Source organism: Chlamydomonas reinhardtii, chromosome 2 (assembly GCF_000002595.2).
Source record: "Chlamydomonas reinhardtii strain CC-503 cw92 mt+ chromosome 2, whole genome shotgun sequence".
In the NCBI taxonomy this organism is placed as follows: domain Eukaryota; kingdom Viridiplantae; phylum Chlorophyta; class Chlorophyceae; order Chlamydomonadales; family Chlamydomonadaceae; genus Chlamydomonas; species Chlamydomonas reinhardtii.
Window position 1 is genome coordinate 3546279 of NC_057005.1, and position 17230 is coordinate 3563508.

Consider the following 17230-nt stretch of genomic DNA (forward strand, 5'->3'; position numbering starts at 1 on the left):
AAGGAATTACGGGGATTACGTGCCGACACACGCCGGGAGAAAAGTCGTGGCCAGTGGGGAAAAACACACAGCTCAATGGTGCCCCTCCGCTCAGCTGTGTCATGCTGAAGCGGCAGCAGTACCTCTGTGTCGAGCATTAGAAACTACCTAGCTCGTATTTGCGGGCTTAATAATACACACTGGCTCAGTCACTCAGAGTTGTCACCCTGGGATTTCGCTGCTCCTTGCAGTCTTTCTGAAAGACTCTCCGATCCATCTGCTGCCAGAATATAGTCGTCTATATAGCCCTACCTTTGTTTGGGCACTCAAGCGCGGTCCAGCCCCTCGGGGCACTACGCAGAAGCACACCCTGCGCAAGCGGCGCCGGTCATCGGCTCACCTGACGGAGCAATTATGAACTAAAACGTATCTCAGCTCAACAGCTCAGGAGGAGCAGTCGAGCAAAAGATTGCAATGGCGAGGGCTGGAGCTCAGTTCTCAGAGGCTTTCCCCAGCCTGAGCGGAGGCCTGGGGCTAGCACCCGATGGACTACGACAGTTCGCAGGCGAGCTCGACAAAATCGTGGGCGGAGCTAGAGCTTCAAACGAACGGGACTCGGCGACGTCGTCGGCAACTTATAATGTAAGTTACATTCGCAGCTTCTCATGAGTTCTAGGGCGCCAGGGGCAGTTGCTGGGTGTGTACTCATGGGGAAGCCCGCGCGAGCTTGCCCATCGGCCCTGGGTAGCTCTGAAAAAGGGTCTGCGGTGAGCGGCTTCTGAGCCACATGGTGGTTGCGTGGGTAACAGCCCCGAACGAGCGGGGTTGCAGCAGTCCCGAGCCGTCGAGGGCGCTCTCGCGTACCCAGGCCTTGCCACCGCCAGTGGGGCATAGCGCCCCTCACCGTCGGCCAGGACTAGCGCTATGGCTATGCAAAGAGCGCACGTGGGGGCATGCCATGCGGTCTGCGCGTGGCGTGGCGCGTCGGGCCTTCAAACAGCTTGGCAAGCTTCGTGGGGTGTTGCTCGGGGCACGGACACCTGCGCCCCACACCACGTCCGCCCTGCTCTCACACACCCGTCGCCGCATTCCCGGTGCTCCCTCGTCCGCGCTGCCTGTTCATGTAATCAAGGTTCCAAATCTGCTCTTTGCTTTGCAGAGCCGCTTCCAGTTCTTCAACAACAAGCGGACCAACACTCTATCGGAGCAGTCGTCCACCTCCGATGTGGGTCGCTTGGGCGCCGCGCGCAGTCGGGGACTTTGTGGGACTTGATCACGGAGATTCAGCTCGCCAAGAAAGGACGGGATGGGGTGTATAGGGGCGTGGTTACGTGGGTATTGGGTTTTGGGAGGCAGGTTCCTGGGGTGGGGGCCTGGGCCGGCCAGTTGCAAGGACGGCTGCACCCAACGCCGCGCAACCCTATGCACAATTGCACCCCTTTCCGCCTCCAACCCCACCTCTCGCACCTCCATCTCCCTCCTCACCACCACCACCCCCTCTCCGCCTCCACACCACACCAACGCAGTTGGCCACGCGCGAGGACTCCTTGGTGAAGGCCTGGAAGACGGTGAGCGAGATCGACGCTCTGCTGGGGTCGGACTTCCGGCCCTCCACGCTGCCCACCTGCGATGAGGACCGGCCCAGCGGCCCTCTGGACGACACGTATGTCAAGGTGCGGCTAGGGAAGGGGAGCGGGTGGGAGGGGAGGAGAGGGGGTTGGCTTCACCACTCCCAAGGCGGCAAAGGCGGGGCTAGCCCAGCCGTCCATGCACGACGTTGGGTGCGGCGCTGCATGGCTGCGGGCTGCGGCTCAGGCTCGGGGCGCGCGTAGACTGAATACAAGCATGGGGCCCGTCAACATGTCACGAGGCGTCGGCAGAAGAAAGCAAGCCAGCCGGTTCTTGGTCCCCCAATCCGCTGAGCGGCCCCGGCCCAACCTACCACGCGGCGGCACGCCTGGTCCGTCATCGCCCATCCTGATTGCAGCACACCCTCACGCCCCCCTTCCCTCCTCCCTCCATCCTCACCCCTCCACTCCCTCCCTCGCCCCCTCCACCTCCTTCCTCAATCCTCCCTTCCCTCCTTCCCCACGCAGCGCCTCAACACGGAGCTGGAGGCGGCGCTGAACGTGTCGCTCACCTTCAAAGAGCGCCTCCGCGATTCGCTGCGATCCGCCAGCGGCCGCAGGCTGGCGGGCGGCGCCGCCGGCTCCTCCGCCGCCAGCAGCATCAAGTCAGTGGACAGCGCCGTAATGGGCGTTACGTCCGGCGGCGCGGCGGGCATGGCGGCGGCGGCGGCCGCCGCCGCGGCGGCGGCGGGAGCGGGGGGAGGAGGCGGGGCGGGGCCGGGGAGCGACCTGACGTTTGTGACGTCGCCTTCTGGTGGGTGATGGGCGCGGGTGCGGAGGGGCCGGGTGGGGGCGCTTGGAAGCGGTGCGGGTTGAGGTGTGGTCGCGGGCGAGGGGTTGCGGGCGAGGTGGGGTTTGAACGAGGTGGCCCTTAGGCGCTTGCGGTGCGGAACTGCGGCCCAGGGATTGCCGCGTGGGGGGACTTCAGGGCACGACAGCGCCTTTCGGGGCACAGGCGTGCATTCAGCCTAAGGGCATCGCCGCATCGGCGCACAGCCAAATCACGCCACAAGCACGCATGCCCGTTCCACGTCGCATGCTTCTTGTACCTAACCCGTGTTGCATGGGACGCCGCGCCCCGCGCCCTCCCCCCATCACTCCGTTCTCCATGAATGGCTACCCCCCACTTAACCACCCCGTTCCCCATGAACGGCTATCCCTCCCAGGTCACGACAGCGGCGGTGGTGGCGGCGGCGGCGGCATGCCTACCGGGCGCGGGGTGCTTCTGCACTCGGGTCTGCACCGCCACTACGACCCCACCAACCCCAGCCTCGGGCAGCACCACTCGCCCCCCACCTCCCAATACGCGGCCACCACGCCCACCGCCGCCTCCGCGCCCAACACGCGCCTGACGGCATCCTCCAGCGTCAGCAGCGCCGCCGCGCACATGGTTGCTACAGCCTCCTCGGGTCTGGCCTCCGGCGCCACGTCGGCAGTAGCAGCCGTCACGGCGGCACTGGCGGGCGCGGCTCTGGACGGCAGCCCGCCGCCGGCATTGGCTCTGCCGTCGCCTTCGGGGGCGGGCGCAGGCGGCGGTGGCGGCGGCGGCGCGGGCGGTTGGGCGGAGATGGGCCCCAATAGCCGGGGGGCGATGGACCGGCCGCCGTCGCGTGGCGGCATGCTCGACATTGGGGCCGTGGCGACTAGAGGCTCTCGGAGGATGTCGGGTCAAGGCATGGAGCAGCAGCAGCAGCAGCAGCAGCAGCAACAGCAACAACAACAGCAACAACAGCAGTACCAACAGCAACAACAGCAGTACCAACAGCAGCAACAGCAGCAGCAGCAGCAGCAACAGCAGCAGCAACAACAGCAGCAACAACAGCAGCAGCAGCAGCAACAGCGGTGGTCGGCGCCGCCGAGTGCGGAGTCGACGCCGCAGCAGCGCTCTTCGGGGCCGCCCAGCAATGAGTCCACGCCGCAGCAGCGCGTGTCGGGGCCGGGCGCGGAGGGGCAGCGCTCGCCGCCCGCCGGGGGTGGCGAGTCGCCGCAGCCGCGCAGGGCCTCGGGGACCGGCCTAGTGGAGCCGGGGACAGGGCTGCCGGGGACAGGCACGAGCTTGTTGGCGGGAGCGGGGCAGGGGCCGCACACGGCGGCTGGGATGGCGGCCGCGGCGGTCGGCGAGGGCCGCGGGCCGGGGCCCTGCAGCCTTCCGTCGCCGCCGCTGCTGCGGCGCGGCGTGTCCATCGCGCCCTCCTCCTCTTCCGCCGCCGTCGCCGCGGCGCACCTGCCCTCGCCGCGCTCTGCACACGTGATCGTGGGCGCCACCGGCGGCGGCGGGCACGCCTCCAGGGAAAGCTCCGCGCACAGCGGCAACCAGCATCACACCAACGCCAACCATAGCAATCTGGGACCGCTGGATCGCGAGCGGGAACGCGAACGCGGCGACCGGGAAAGGGAGCGGGAAAGAGAGCGGGAAAGGGAGAAGGCGAGGGAGCGGGAGCGGCCGCCGCCGACAAGCAGCGCGCCGCAGCCGCACATTGCCTCGATCCTGAACCACAACCACACGGGCCCTTCAACCACACAAGCACCGCCAGCAACGACGGGCGGCGTGTCCTCCGTCGCCGCCGCCGCCGCGGCCGCCGCAGCCGCCGCGGCTGCAGCCGCCGCCGCGACGTCGGTTCCGCCACCAGCTGCAGCGGCCGCTGCGGTGGCCGCCGCGCAAGCACCACAGCCCGCGCCGGCTCCGGCTCCGGCTCCGGCTCCCACACACCCCACACCCACAGCGCCTGCGCCAGCACCCCCCGCAGCCGCAGCCGCCCAAGCCGCCGCAGCCGCCCAACCCGCGCCCGCACCCGCGCCGGTCCCCATCGCCAAACGGCTGGGTCTCAATCTTGGCCTTAACCTCGGCGGCGGCGGCGGGGCGGGCGGCGGCGGCGGCATGCGCATCGCGGTGGGCAGCCAGCTAGACCACGGCATGTGGGACAGCGACGGCGGCTGGCGGCCTGCCGACCCCATCCACGACGTCCACATCCCTGCCAACCTGCAGCGCATACCCGCAGACGACATTGTCAAGGTGCGTGCATGGCTGCGTGCGCAGTGCCTTGGTGTGGGGGTGGGGTTGTAAATACTGGTCCAAACTTAACCAAAGTAACCAAAGTAGCGCAGCGCAGGCAGATGCGACAGACGAAAGCGATACGGTATATGGGGTGGGTGGGGAGTTGGTTCCATTGCCATGGCGGGGTGCGTCAGGCACAGCGGCAGTCGTTGGGGACGGGACGGGGACGGGGACCGGGTACTCTCGGCACGACGACTGGCAGGGATGTGTTGCGCTGCGAGGCGGCGATGGGGAGGCGGAGTGCACGGAAGCGTGCGGGCGCGGGTACTGTAGCGGCAAAACGTGAAGGGACGGGAGGCAGGGCGCGCCGTGCCACACAGCGGGCCTATCTTGCCGCGTGGCCCGTCTCGCGCCTTGTGATACCGTGTGTCCTGCCACGGGGTCGCATTGGCGATCCCGGGCCCCTGCTCCTTGGGCCCTTCACTGCACGCCGCCGCACCGCTCTGCCCTTCACGGATGGTTACTTCCCTGCTCGCTCTGCTCGTGCTGCTGCGGCGCAGGTGCGGGAGCTGGGCCGCGGCTGCTTCGGCAGCGTGTGGCTGGCCCGGTGGCGTGGCGTGGAGGTGGCACTCAAGGAGCTGCTCAACTCGGGAGCCACGGACACGCCGCCTAGCGAGGTGGGGCGTGGGGGAGTCGTAAACACTGGGAGAGGGAGTGGCGTGAGGAAGGCCGCACGTTAGGTGCTCAGCTGGTTCTGTCCGCGTGCAATGTGCTGCACCCCACAGCGCCATCCGTCCATCCCACAAGCACGTGACCGTGCCTGCACCTGCCACGTCGGCCCTCGCCCCGGCCCCCGCCATCATGTATCCTGATCCCCCTGCTTGTGTCCTGTTCCCAATGTTTTACAACCTTGCAAACCCCGCACCACCAGGTGTTCTCCGAGGCGGAGCGCCTGGCCTCGCTTCGCCACCCCTGCATCATCGCCTTCTACGGCATCATCACAGCGCCCGGCTCCTACGCCACAGTGGTGCGTGTGGGGCCGCCAGGGCACGTGTGGGGCCAGGGCACGTGTGGGGCCGCCAGGGCACCTGTGGGGCCGCCAGGGCACGTGTGGGACCAGGGGGGGAGCGGGCTGGCATGCTAGAGGATTGGGCGTCCGTGAAACACGTGTCGGGGGTTGGGGGGGCCGATGTGGAGCTGCTCACAATGGCGAATAGGGGCGACCGGGCACCGGCGGGTGACAGGGTCTGGTGACCAGTGCCCGCACACGGAGTCTGCCATCGCGCCAAGCCCCGGGCTCTCAGGTTTCGGCTCTCAATCCGGTGCAAGTACCTGGCTTCAACCTCGCTTCTTCTTAATTAATCATGAATGCAACCCCCTGCGCGGCCGCTCCCCGCTGCCCTGACCTCGCAACCCCCCGCCCCTCCCCCCCCCCTGCCCAGGTGGAGTTCCTGCGCATGGGCAGCCTGAAGAGCGGCCTGACGCGGCTGCGCAAGCAGGGCGCAGACATCAGCCGCAGGCTGAGGGTGGCCATCGCGCTGCAGGTAGGTGTGTGTGTATGTGTGTCTGTGTCTGTGTCTGTGTCTGTGTTTTGTGGTTGGGTTGGGTGAAGACGGCCATGTTACATGGCTGCCCTCCTCAAGGCCGTGCCTGCTCCCTGGCCCCGGCCCGGCCGCTGCTTTGCACTCACGCCCCGCTGCCTCACTGCCTCACTGCCCCGCGGCCCCGCTGCCCCGCCCCCACCCCGCTACTTCGCTACACTTCTCTGTACCAATCCTTGCAACCCCCCGCAGGCTGCTCGCGGCATGGAGTACCTGCACGGCCAGTTCGTGGTGCACTTCGACCTCAAGTGCGACAACCTCCTGTGCGACCTGCGCGACCCCAGCAGGCCCACCGTCAAGATCGGCGACCTGGGGCTGTCCAAGGTGAGGAGGCGGGGAGGGAGGAGGCGGGGGAGGGAGGAGGCGGGGGAGGAGGCTGGGCAGGAGGTGGGGGACGGGAGGCGGGAAGGAGGCAGGGGAGCAGGCGGGGCCAGCAGCGGCGGGGTGCGGGCGCAAGCGTGTGTTTGTCTGCCGGGAAGGCACATTGGCGTGTGTGCGCATTGTTTTTGTGTTGCTGAAGAATGGGGAGGGCGGAGCGAGGGTGACGGGGCTAAGGGCGCCTGAGAGGGAGCTGACGGAGGCGAGAGAATCAACTAGCAGTCCGAGCATGTGCACTCGCAGGCGCACGTTGCTTCCCTCGCCGCCACCTTGTCGGTCCGCCGCCACCCCTACGATCTACCATTTCTCGAATTGATCACGAATGTACCCCACCCACCCCCCGTCTTGCTTTCCACCCCGCAGAAGAAGAAGGACAGCTTCGTAAGCGGCAACATGCGCGGCACACTGCCGTGGATGGGTGAGTGCGACCCGAACCGCCCCAAGGGTCCGCCCTTCATTGCGATTCTGTGAATGAGTATACACACAGGGGCGCGCGTGCCCATGCTCCCCACCTTTCGGCGCCACCGTCTCCGTCTCCGGATCTTCCTGGGCAGGGTGGATACGTCCCCCGCAGGCCCACACCCTAGCGTATTTCCTCTCCTTGCCTCTGCAATCTCCCTTGCTACAACTGCGCTTCTTCCTTATTTATACATGATTGTCAACCCCCCAAACCCCATCCGCAGCTCCCGAGCTGTTCCCTGGTGTTCGTGAGAAGGCGCGCAAGGAGCAGCAGGCCGGTGGGCCCGACACCGAGCTGGCTGACGACCGCGTGAACGAAAAGGTGTGTGCGGGGAGCTAGGGATGCATGCGGGAAGCTATTCTAGCTACAGTATGCTTGGGGCTAGCTGTGTGGGGAAGTTAGCGGTGTTGTGTTTGTCCTGTTCAGATAACTCGGGAGGTGAATGTGGGTGCTGGCCCCGGTGCCGCGAGCTGCCCTGCTATGTGCGGGGGCGCGTAACTCGCAGCAGGCAGGCACCCAGTGCCCTTTCCCAAATGCCGGGGACCCGTCTCCCTTTTATTGGCAAGCAAACATGTTGCACACACCGCGTCACGCCAGCCCGTAGCCCCGAGCTTGCAACCCTGCGGAAGCGTGGACCGCCACATACATTTCAGCCCTTGCCCTATTGTTTCTTTTCCTAAACACATGCACTCTCTCGCTCTCTCTCTATCTCCACCGCAGGTGGACGTGTTTTCCTTCGGCATCGTGCTGTGGGAGATCTGGTGCCTTGGTGAGCAGCCCTACAACAACATCTCGCTGGCGGACATATTCGCCGGCGTCATGACGGGAACCCTGCGGCCGGGCGTGCCGGCGGACTGCGACCCGGACTGGGCGTCGCTCATGCAGGTAGGGGCGGGAACAGGGTGTGCGTGTCGGGGGGCGGAGGGGGGGGGTCTTGGTGGGTGTAGGGTGTGTGAGGGAGACTTGAGGAGAGCAGGGTAGGGCCACCCGGCCAGAGTGCCAGCGTGCCAGGGTCCCGCATACCCCACCATGATGCCCGCCGTCTCCGGCACGCATGCCGTGGGGGGTAGCCATCCATGGGATGGTGTGTATCAAATATGAAGTGAAGTGCCGACGTCCAGAGGTACAGCGGGCACACGCGACGCATTCCATACCGTTGTTTCGCCAGCGGCAGGCTGCTGGCTCCTCCTCTGGGGGGGGGGGTGCTCCTACGTGCAAGGGTACTGTAACGCCGGCGGTGTGACGGACCTTGCCTGCTGCCCCTCCCCCTGCAAAACCGCACCCACCACTCGCTCCTCTTTTCCCCCAAGTACGCAACCCTCACCCCCATCCACTGAACTAGAACCCTCACCGCCACTGTAGGCCTGCTGGCACGGCACGCCGCGCGCGCGGCCCAGCTTCAGCGAGATCGCGGACCGGCTCGATGCGCTGTTGCAGAAGCTGTCAATGATGGAGAGCTCGCAGCAGGGCGGCTCGTCGGCGGCCGGTGGCGGCCACCACCGCGCGAGCAGTGCCGCGGCAGCAGCAAACGGCCCGTCGGCAGCGGCGGCCGGGCGCGGCGGCTCTTGAGCCGCGCAGCTACGGGACTGGCTTTCCAGCAAATGAAAAGGGTGGCCGGTTTGGGGTGTCAACCTGGGGTGCCCAGACGCAGTATGTCACCACGCCTCGGTAACGTGCGTGGCTGACAGGCAGTTACGGGAATGTATGGAGCCAAGCATGTTTCGCAATGGCGCGCTGTTCGTGAGTCCTCGAAGATTCATCCGCGTCTTAGCTGTGGGCGCGGGGGTCGTTGTGTGTGTTGGGGCAAGCAGGACTGGGAATGGGCCGCGGGTGAAGACGTGAGAGTTTGCAGGTGCAGTCCTAGGCGATGTGGGACCCAGTTCAGTCCAGAGCACTGAGGTAATGCACGACGTTTTGCTGGAGTTCAAGATGCTGTGCGGGGCTTTTGCGGGCGCCGAAATGATAAACCAAACGCCAGTAACAGAGTCAGTGACCTTAAGGTGCAGCATTGCAGGATAAACTGCGGCGGCTGATGGTGTACTTGTGATCTTGTGTGGTGAAAGCTATGAGATTCTTTCTTATGCGTCGTAGGGTTATGCATTGGTAGGCTGCATCAGATGACTGATTGTGTGACGATTTGCCCGCTTGTGGCCCCGCGAACTCCGAGATTTAAGTGGCGCTAGTAGCAGTGCACCGGACGTCCTAGATCCTAGATACAGCGATGTCGTTCGTGGGGCGTGTCCAGTGGCAGGGCGGCTCGGGCTGTGCCGCAATCGCTTGTGTGGGCAGACGTAGCCGGACTGGATAAGAGAATGACGTGCCGCATGAGGGCTGGCGTTTGCAGCTGGTGTGGCGTGAATGCCTGCGCGGGGGCACATACGCAAGCTCCTGAGGAGCAGGCCGCAGGACCTTGAAGCAAAGGTGGGTCGATGATGCTGGAGGTAAGAGACAAGGCACTGGGACGACTCGGTAGACCGTACCATAATGTTCATTGAGCGGTGCGCGGTGGGGTGACGAGGCTGTGATTGGGCGGTACGAGGCGTTGGGCAGTGGGCACGTGCGCTGCATAGTAGGCAGGAAACTGCGCAATACGATATTGTGTCCATGTGGTTGGTGAAGGGGGCTGCTACGGATTACGGTACATGAGGGGATCTGTGGTGGCTGCTCCGAGCGGCGTGAGCCGCTGCGAAGTCATCCCCGCTGTAAATGATGCATACGCGGCGTGGGTACGGAGGAGGGTAGGAAATCCGAAAAGTTGCCGGTGGCCTCTGGTTGTAAGGGTGAGCCGGGTACCCTGCCGAGCCAAACTTTGCTGCGTGCGCGGGGGTTTGAAGCTGCCTGAAGCGGGTCGCCGCGGCAGTCCAGATGCCTGCGCCGAGGGATGGCAGATGCCTGCGCGACCCCGCGCCATCAGCACGGATGCCTGCGCGAGGCATTGCAGATGCCGCGGCGCCCCTGCTAGCACATCTGAGCTGCCTATTGTAGCCACCTAGTTGCTTGGTAAAATGCCGCAAGAGGGTCTGGAATGGGTAACGGGCAGTGTGCCAGGGGTATGCCAGCACTCCGGCACGCATACACAGCCACACTGCTCAGCCGAGAAGTCAAGGGCCTGGACCATGCTGGCCTATACTGAGTGCGTGCTGATATTAAAGCAACTACAACACCTTTATAGATACTTCGAGCTGCAGAACTCTGCTGAAGTTGCGACATTCATGTTCAAGGGTTCCTTCTTTTGGGGCTTTTGGTGCCACAAGAAGGCTACATGTAAAGCAGTAGCAAGTTTAAAAACTACTGGGCAAGCAGGGAAACAAAAGGCTCTCTGCGAACCACTGGTTCGCGGGGCGTGACAGCCAACTCGGCGCCGCAGCCAGCTTTCCTTGGGAATACAGCTTCTCACCCAGATAGCAGATACCATGAATTAGATCACAGCAGGCTCCACGGCTTAAACCCAGCTTTAGCGGCCCCAGACTGTGTTTCCATGTCCGAACCCACAGTCTCAATCTAGTTGTCACAATGAATACATCGCGCTTGGCATCTCTGCGTGTAGAGTATTCTTTAGGAAACAGGCCAGATTGAGCTGCGTGCTTGCCATGGGCACCGTGACACACTGGCACCGGCACCGGCACCCACGTGGGTACTGGGCATACTGTGCTTACTGACATTCCCGCAATCCAAACTCGGCACGCTACGTTTCCGGGGTGGGAAACCACGCCAGTCAAGCTGAGGGGGCACGGCAGCGAAGATGCCTGGGCGGACCGCCTCGACCATCCCAGATGCCTGGGCACGGCAGCTAAGATGCCTGGGCAGACCATCCCGGCCAGTCGAGATGCGTGGACATGGCACCCCAAGATGCCTGCGCAGGGCTACCCCAGCACCCTCAGATGCGCGTGCGCGGGGGTCAGGTTGCCTCTGGAATTTAGCTGCCAGACCAGACCCACCCCGCCAGATGCCTGCGCTCGGCAACTTTCCCACCCTCCGGGTACGGCGTGCCCCCGCTTGTCGGGCTGTCCCATCCATACGATGGGACAAAGCGGGCACGCGTGTCCGCCGATGGTCGGCGGAGTCTAGTTCGTGCAGATATGATTATGATTATATATGGAGATTCGTCGCGTCGCGCCGCTGGGCTGCGTATAACTGTTGGCTAAACGGCCCTGGGGTCGGCGGCCGGGTGGTGGGCTGGACGAAGCAACCGGATGGGGCACGGTTTGTGCCCTGTCGAGGGCTCCACTGGAAGGCGACTCGCTCTGGACCCATAGACACGTTACAGTATTTGTAGTCGCGTGCGCACCAATATCGAATACGTCGGCGGTGAAGCTAGGTGTTCAGAGGTCGCATTTCCTGTGAGACAGTGTAGACTCGTAAACAATTGGTCACAGGAGCGCTATACATTCTACACACCGTTGTCACTTATCGTGATTCTGATAGGCAGAGACCTGGGCCAGGGCCGAGGCGCCCCGGTCCCTAACAAAGGCCATGTCGCAGTCAGCCCACAGCGCAGGATGACATTAGCAAGCTTTGCTCTGGCGCTGCTGCTTGGATTGTCTCTTGCGATATCAGCTACAGGTAAGAGAGAGAAACCTCGCCTGACACAACTTTGCGGTCACGGCGCCATACCGGCCCAGACAATTCCTGTGACCATATCGAGCTGATGCATTTTATATAGCGTCCAACCCGAGGCCGCAAACCCGCGCGGAAGGCGCGACTCAGACAGCGCGGTTCTGACGTGCTACGCGTGTGACCCGGCCTTCAATTGACGGACGTACATCGTATCTATCAATATGTTGTATCAGCATTGCGGGACGGGCGGCAGTCGGGCGGAGTTACCTACATGAACGCTTGCGAACAAAAACACACCCAGGCTTCGCGTAACTCTTTTGGTCTATACAAACCCGTGCATATGGTGTTAGGTACTGGGCAGCAGGTTTAACGGGTGCCGCCGCTCTCGTAAACGCTGCTGCTTTCCGGTCTTGCAGATGCTGCTGGCACGGCAGAGACGGTGTTGGTGCCCGCGCCATGCTCCGCCTTCACGGGGGCAAATTCCTTAGATGAGCTTGCGCGGGCGTGCCCGGAGCTCAGCACGTTCGCGAAGCTATTAGCGACCGCGGACAACTATGGCAAGTGGATGCTGGACTGCGGGAAGCGGTGCGGGACGCTGCAGAAGCTGCCGCGCACGGTCTTCCTCCCTGTCAATGTGGTAAGCAATTAATGTGGCGGGTATGGCGTGCGCGTGGCAGTGAGTTGCGGCTGGGAGGCAGCTGTGCTGCTGGGGAAAGCCCGGTTGGGTGCGTGCCGCGGCGCGGCTGACAAGGCGCCACCCGCACACATAGCCCCCAACTCCCCAAGCCTACATTCAGCTTTACTTAAATGTAACTGCCATGCAATCCGCGCGCACATCTGCAGGCGTGGCAGAAGTACTTTACAGCCACGGGGACGACGCTGGCGGGGCTGACCAGCAAAAAGTCGCGTAAAGCGCTCACAGCGCTAATGAGGTGGGTCGGCGGGCGCTGCTCTCCGGGCGGCCACATAGGCACACTCTCACGGCGGTCAGCCAGCTCTGCTTTCCGTCCCAAATATGGATGCTCTAGTGGTGCTTGGCGGACGGGTGCGAGATGCCAGATGCCTGGCCGCGGCTTGACGCCCCAATGTGCGTCCGTGTGCACCCGGTGTTGCGGTCGCCTCAGGTACCACGTGCTCGCCCAGGTGGTCACCTCCTCCCGGGTGCCGCTCGCCGTGGATGCGGTCGGCAGTAGCGCCGCCGGCAGTAGCAACAACGGCAGTAGCAACAACGGCAGTACCATCGGCAGCGTCGCTGTCAGCAGCAGCGGCGGGGAGGAGGTGGAGACGCTGCAGGGCGGGAGCATAACACTAGCGCGGTACGCGGGCGCGTAAGTGCGCAGTCTGTGTGGGACTGGGGACAGGGGACTGAGGGGTGTGGTGTGAGTCGCGACGTGCCCGGCCGGGTATTGGTTAGGTACCGTATTAAACGCGCTTGGAGGTCGCAACTTGTTTAGGGTGTGTGCGGGGCATGTGCTTGTGCTGTATGTCGCATGTCCGTGTGTTGTCCCACAGTCGCGCTGTGCTACCTTCTATTTCCATACCGTATGCCTGCTGTCACCTGCGGCCGCCTGTTGTCACCTGCTGTCACCTGTTGTCACCTGCTGTCGCCTGTTGTCACCTGCTGTCGCCTGTTGTCGCCTGCTGTCGCCTGTTGTCGTCTGCTGTCGTCTGCTCCCAACAGCGTCCCACCGGACCGCGCCGCGCCCCGCAGGCGGCCCAACACCTCCACCATACGAGTGGAGGGCAGCCGCAACCAGGCGGTGGTGCTTCACGCAGACATCAGCCTGGGCACGGTGAGGAGGGGGGCACGGGAGGGGGGGCCGGGGCGGGGAAGCAGGGTTCTCCAGCCAGGAGCAATCCAGGACTTTTAGGGGTTATGGCAAAAAGCGCAGGAGGTTGTTTGGGGATCTCCTGCGGAGCAAGAGGGATTAGGCCCCCGCCAAGGGGCCGCTCCTGGCACGGACAAAAGGGCCCGGAGGGCCCTCCTCCTGGCTGCCAGGAGCATTGTAGGCTACTCGTGCCTTCGGCGAAAAACGCATTGGCATACACTCACTTTCCGGCAAAACGCAGGAAATGCATGTTTTTATGGGGTTGGGGGGCTGATTTTCGCGAACTATCCCCATGGTGGCTTCGGGCAGCAACGGGGCGTCAATATTTGTGGGCAAGCACAACGGTGCAATTGGGCTGGGACAAAGTTCCTTGTATACAGGAGTAGCTGGGGCAAGCGCTCCTGGCGCGCAGGAGATTGTAGAGAACCCTTGTATACCGTAACCCTGCGGGAAAGGCAGGGGCACAAGGGCACGAAGGTACCCTCGAGCCCACAAAATGCGCGGGACACGGAGCAAGGGGCCTGGAGGAGGAGGGGAGGGGGCCGAGTGCGCGGTGGGAGTGATGCTGGTGGGCAGGAGGACGAAGAGGAAATCACTACCGGTAGGCTTAACAGTTCAGGGTTCGCTGGGAATGAAAGGAACTCCTTACCATGTTGCGAGCTGCTTACAATCGTCAACAAACTTCCGCTGGCCGCCCCTCCTCGCAGCCGGTGGTGCACCTGGTGAGCGACGTGTTGCTGCTGGAGGCGGACCCGCCGCCGCCCCCCGAGCTGCCCTCGCCCATGCCCTCCCCCTCGCCGCCCCCGCCCTCCCCCTGGGCCACCCCGGCGCCCTCACCCGCCTACGCCTCCCCGACCCCGACCCCGACCCCGACTCCCTCACCCGCATCCGGAACCGGCGGAACCAGCCCGAAGCCGCTGTCGCGGCCCGGCACGCCCATCACCGGATCCACGATCTTCAACCTCACGTGGGATCGCAATGTGGACATGGATCTCATTGTGGTGGCGTCGTGGCCGGAGACTGATACCACCGACACCATGACTATGTTCTACGGATACACGGTGCGTGTGTGCTAAGCGTGTGTTGCTGAAGCGCTGTCCAAGCGTTGCGTTTGATGCTGCTGGTGCTGTTCTAGAGCCCAAGAGGCCTGCTGCCGGACTGCCGGCGCTACGCTCCGTGCCTCGTCCAGTTGCTCATTCCCCGCCTCCTATCTCCGATCAACCGGACACCCCACCACGCCAAGCCACAATCCTGCAGCCCATTCTGGCATCACACACACACACACACACACACACACACACACACACACACACACACACACACACACACACACACACACACTGTCTTTGCGCAACGTTTTCCTTGTGCTCTTTAACACACACACACACACACACACACACACACACACCACACCGCACCGCTCCTCCCCTCCCCTTACTCCTCCGCCGCCGCTGCTGCAGGGCCCGGAGGCGCTGCTGGGCGGCGGCGCCATGTCCGCCTCCACGTCCGGCGGCAGCGGCGCGCTCACCGGCTTCTACAGCCGCACCGCCGGCTCCTGGGAGGCGCTGGCCTGGCCCAACCCGCTTAAACCCGCGCCGGTGAGCGGCAGTGCGTGCGCGGGAGGTGGACAAAAGGGAGAGGGGGCAGGGAAAGGCGGTCGTCAGTATGACTACCATCAGTTAATCTGAGTATCAAGTACCGTTACCAGCCTCGCGTTTCTGACCCCGCCGCTCTGCGCACCGCCCACCCGCCAGGCCGTGTACACGATCTGCTCCTTCTTCTACAACCTGGAGTGGGCGCCCGGCACCGTCATCAACGCCGACTCGCCCGTCACGCCGGCCTTCTCCGTCATTACCGGAGCTGACCAGAATGCAGGCGCGGGCCGAGGCACCGCCGGCAGCAGCAGCAGCAGCAGCAGCAGCAGCAGCAGCAGCAGCAGCAGCAGCAGCAGCAGCAGCAACGGCAGTGGCAGCAATAGCGGGGAGGTGCTGGTGGGAACGCTGAGCCGGCCGCTGTGGAAGCCGGGGGAGTTCAGCTTCACGCTGCTGCCGCGCAACTGCTCGCCCGACTGCGCCTGGTACCTGGGGCAGGTGTGCGTGGACGGCGCGGGCAAGGTGCGCGTGGTGAGCGGCACGGAACGCTGCTGATGAGCCGGCGCCTGAGAGCGGGTTGCCGTTGCGGACACACGGATGCATGCAGGCAGGTAGGCAGGTAGGAGCTTGAAATGCTGGTACCGGTACCGGGCGGTAATAAACGCAAAATTCTCGTCTTTTTAATCTCTGTTGAGGTGAGGTGATTGTGGGCGGCCCAGCGGCCGCGCCGCCGCGGCAATGCGGGAAGTTGTCGTTGCGGCTGCGAACAAAAGGAAACTGGATTTAGGCATGGGCGGTTGGATGGCATTGCTGTGAGCGTAGCGAAGGGCCTTGGACGCTTTGAGGGATCTTGCGCCAGGGCGCGACTGGTGCTCGGGCGGTTGGCAGCTTGTCTTTTAGCATTGCTGGGTTGACTCGAGTGTGGGCGCTGCATCACAGCGCTGCATTGTGTGTGTTGTGAACCCCTTTGCTGGATGAGCATGCGTTCCACGGTTTGTGTGGGGCGTCACGGCACGCGTGTGGTATGTCGTTGGCAGGGTTGTTCCGCGTTGTCCGGGGGTGTAGCTTGCAGGATGGATACCGCCAATCCGTGTGCTACCGCGTCAGTTGTGTGCCGCGGCCTTGGACACATGTTTGACACGGCCTCGGGTCTGTGCCGTGGCATGATAACCTTTCGGTCCCAAATGCCACGACGTGCATTCAACTGGGCTGCTGCTGGATGTGTCTTGGACATGGGTCTGCGGCGTCCGGTACTCAAGAGCCTGCTCGGCCCAAAGTGGTTGTGCGGCTCGCTTCAAGTGCGGGCGCGGCTGAGCGAGCTTTCACGCTGAGGCGCTGCGGCATGGCTCGTGAGTGCGGCGTGGTGCGGGGCGTGTGCATAGGGACCAGCGGTTTGTTTTGAGGGGAGGAAGGGGTCTCTTGATGAACACGAGCTCGGGCGCGTGGCTGGTGCGGGCGCGTGGCTGGTCGAGCTTCCACACGAAGGCGCTGCGGCATGGGCGCGTGCGGGCGCCGTGGTGCGGGACGCGTGCGTAGGGACCAGCAATCTGTTGTGAGGGGAAGAAGGAGTTGGAGTTGGAGGTGGGTGTGACACATGCATGCATACATAGACGGGAGCGGTTGTGTTCTTTCTACCGGTGTCGGGTGTTAGCTGGGCAAACAATACATGCCTCGACGGCATCCCTGAACAGTACACGCATGTCACAGACTCTACAAAGCCAGGGCCTGGTGTTTGCGGCCGGCGCTTACCCACATCCCTTCGCGCCGTTGTGAGTAGAATGGCAGGATTCGGAAATGTTGATGGTGTGTGGTGACTGGTGAGGACATGCGCGGCCTGCTGGCAAGTTGGAAGGTTGGAAGTGGAACGCATGGGCTCCATGATTGTTGTGTAGGTCCATGGGGAGTTGGCGTTTGGCCCACGCAAACAGCGAGGCGAGTCAATGGCGAGTCAGGACCACCGGGGTGGTGGCAATCACACGTCATTTGCACATAAAGTCCACAGGGGTGGTAAAGATTGGACACAAGGCGTGCGTGGGGCTAGGTGGGAGCTGTGGGACGTCCTGGCGTCGCGCGCTAGCGGACACCGTGGGCACGGCGGATGTCGGCAGCGGGCACTCCAGTGAGCCGAGAGTTCCTTGTCAACCTTGCCAATGTTTCTTGGCCACAAGCCTGCAATGGGGCCCGTTTCTTGCCGCTCCCCGGCGCGACCAA

The 17230-nt window shown here is 63.9% G+C and overlaps 2 protein-coding genes across 2 annotated transcripts; both read left to right on the forward strand.

The window, feature by feature from the left end:
- The first annotated feature begins 153 nt into the window (after positions 1 to 153).
- Positions 154 to 9831, forward strand: CHLRE_02g095129v5 (uncharacterized protein). Its single transcript, XM_043059591.1, has 13 exons — positions 154 to 621; positions 1139 to 1204; positions 1506 to 1652; positions 2076 to 2361; positions 2774 to 4620; positions 5163 to 5279; positions 5534 to 5629; positions 6045 to 6146; positions 6396 to 6527; positions 6945 to 6999; positions 7265 to 7362; positions 7762 to 7926; positions 8404 to 9831. The coding sequence occupies exons 1-13, from the start codon at positions 454 to 456 to the stop codon at positions 8608 to 8610; spliced, it is 3486 nt and encodes a 1161-aa protein (XP_042927222.1). The 5' UTR covers positions 154 to 453; the 3' UTR covers positions 8611 to 9831.
- A 1476-nt stretch (positions 9832 to 11307) lies between these two features.
- On the forward strand, positions 11308 to 17172 carry CHLRE_02g095130v5 (uncharacterized protein). Its single transcript, XM_043059592.1, has 8 exons — positions 11308 to 11604; positions 12015 to 12235; positions 12442 to 12530; positions 12723 to 12914; positions 13310 to 13391; positions 14135 to 14488; positions 14888 to 15025; positions 15182 to 17172. The coding sequence occupies exons 1-8, from the start codon at positions 11541 to 11543 to the stop codon at positions 15572 to 15574; spliced, it is 1533 nt and encodes a 510-aa protein (XP_042927223.1). The 5' UTR covers positions 11308 to 11540; the 3' UTR covers positions 15575 to 17172.
- The last annotated feature ends 58 nt before the right edge of the window (positions 17173 to 17230 follow it).

Coding starts and splice junctions, on each gene's coding strand:
- CHLRE_02g095129v5 (XM_043059591.1), top strand. CDS start 454: ATGGCGAGGGCTGGAGCTCAGTTCTCAGAGGCTTTCCCCAGCCTGAGC. Junction 2,362..2,773: donor GTTTGTGACGTCGCCTTCTG/GTGGGTGATGGG, acceptor TATCCCTCCCAG/GTCACGACAGCGGCGGTGGT. Junction 7,000..7,264: donor CGGCACACTGCCGTGGATGG/GTGAGTGCGACC, acceptor CCCCATCCGCAG/CTCCCGAGCTGTTCCCTGGT.
- CHLRE_02g095130v5 (XM_043059592.1), top strand. CDS start 11,541: ATGACATTAGCAAGCTTTGCTCTGGCGCTGCTGCTTGGATTGTCTCTT. Junction 12,915..13,309: donor GGGAGCATAACACTAGCGCG/GTACGCGGGCGC, acceptor CGCGCCCCGCAG/GCGGCCCAACACCTCCACCA. Junction 15,026..15,181: donor ACCCGCTTAAACCCGCGCCG/GTGAGCGGCAGT, acceptor CCCACCCGCCAG/GCCGTGTACACGATCTGCTC.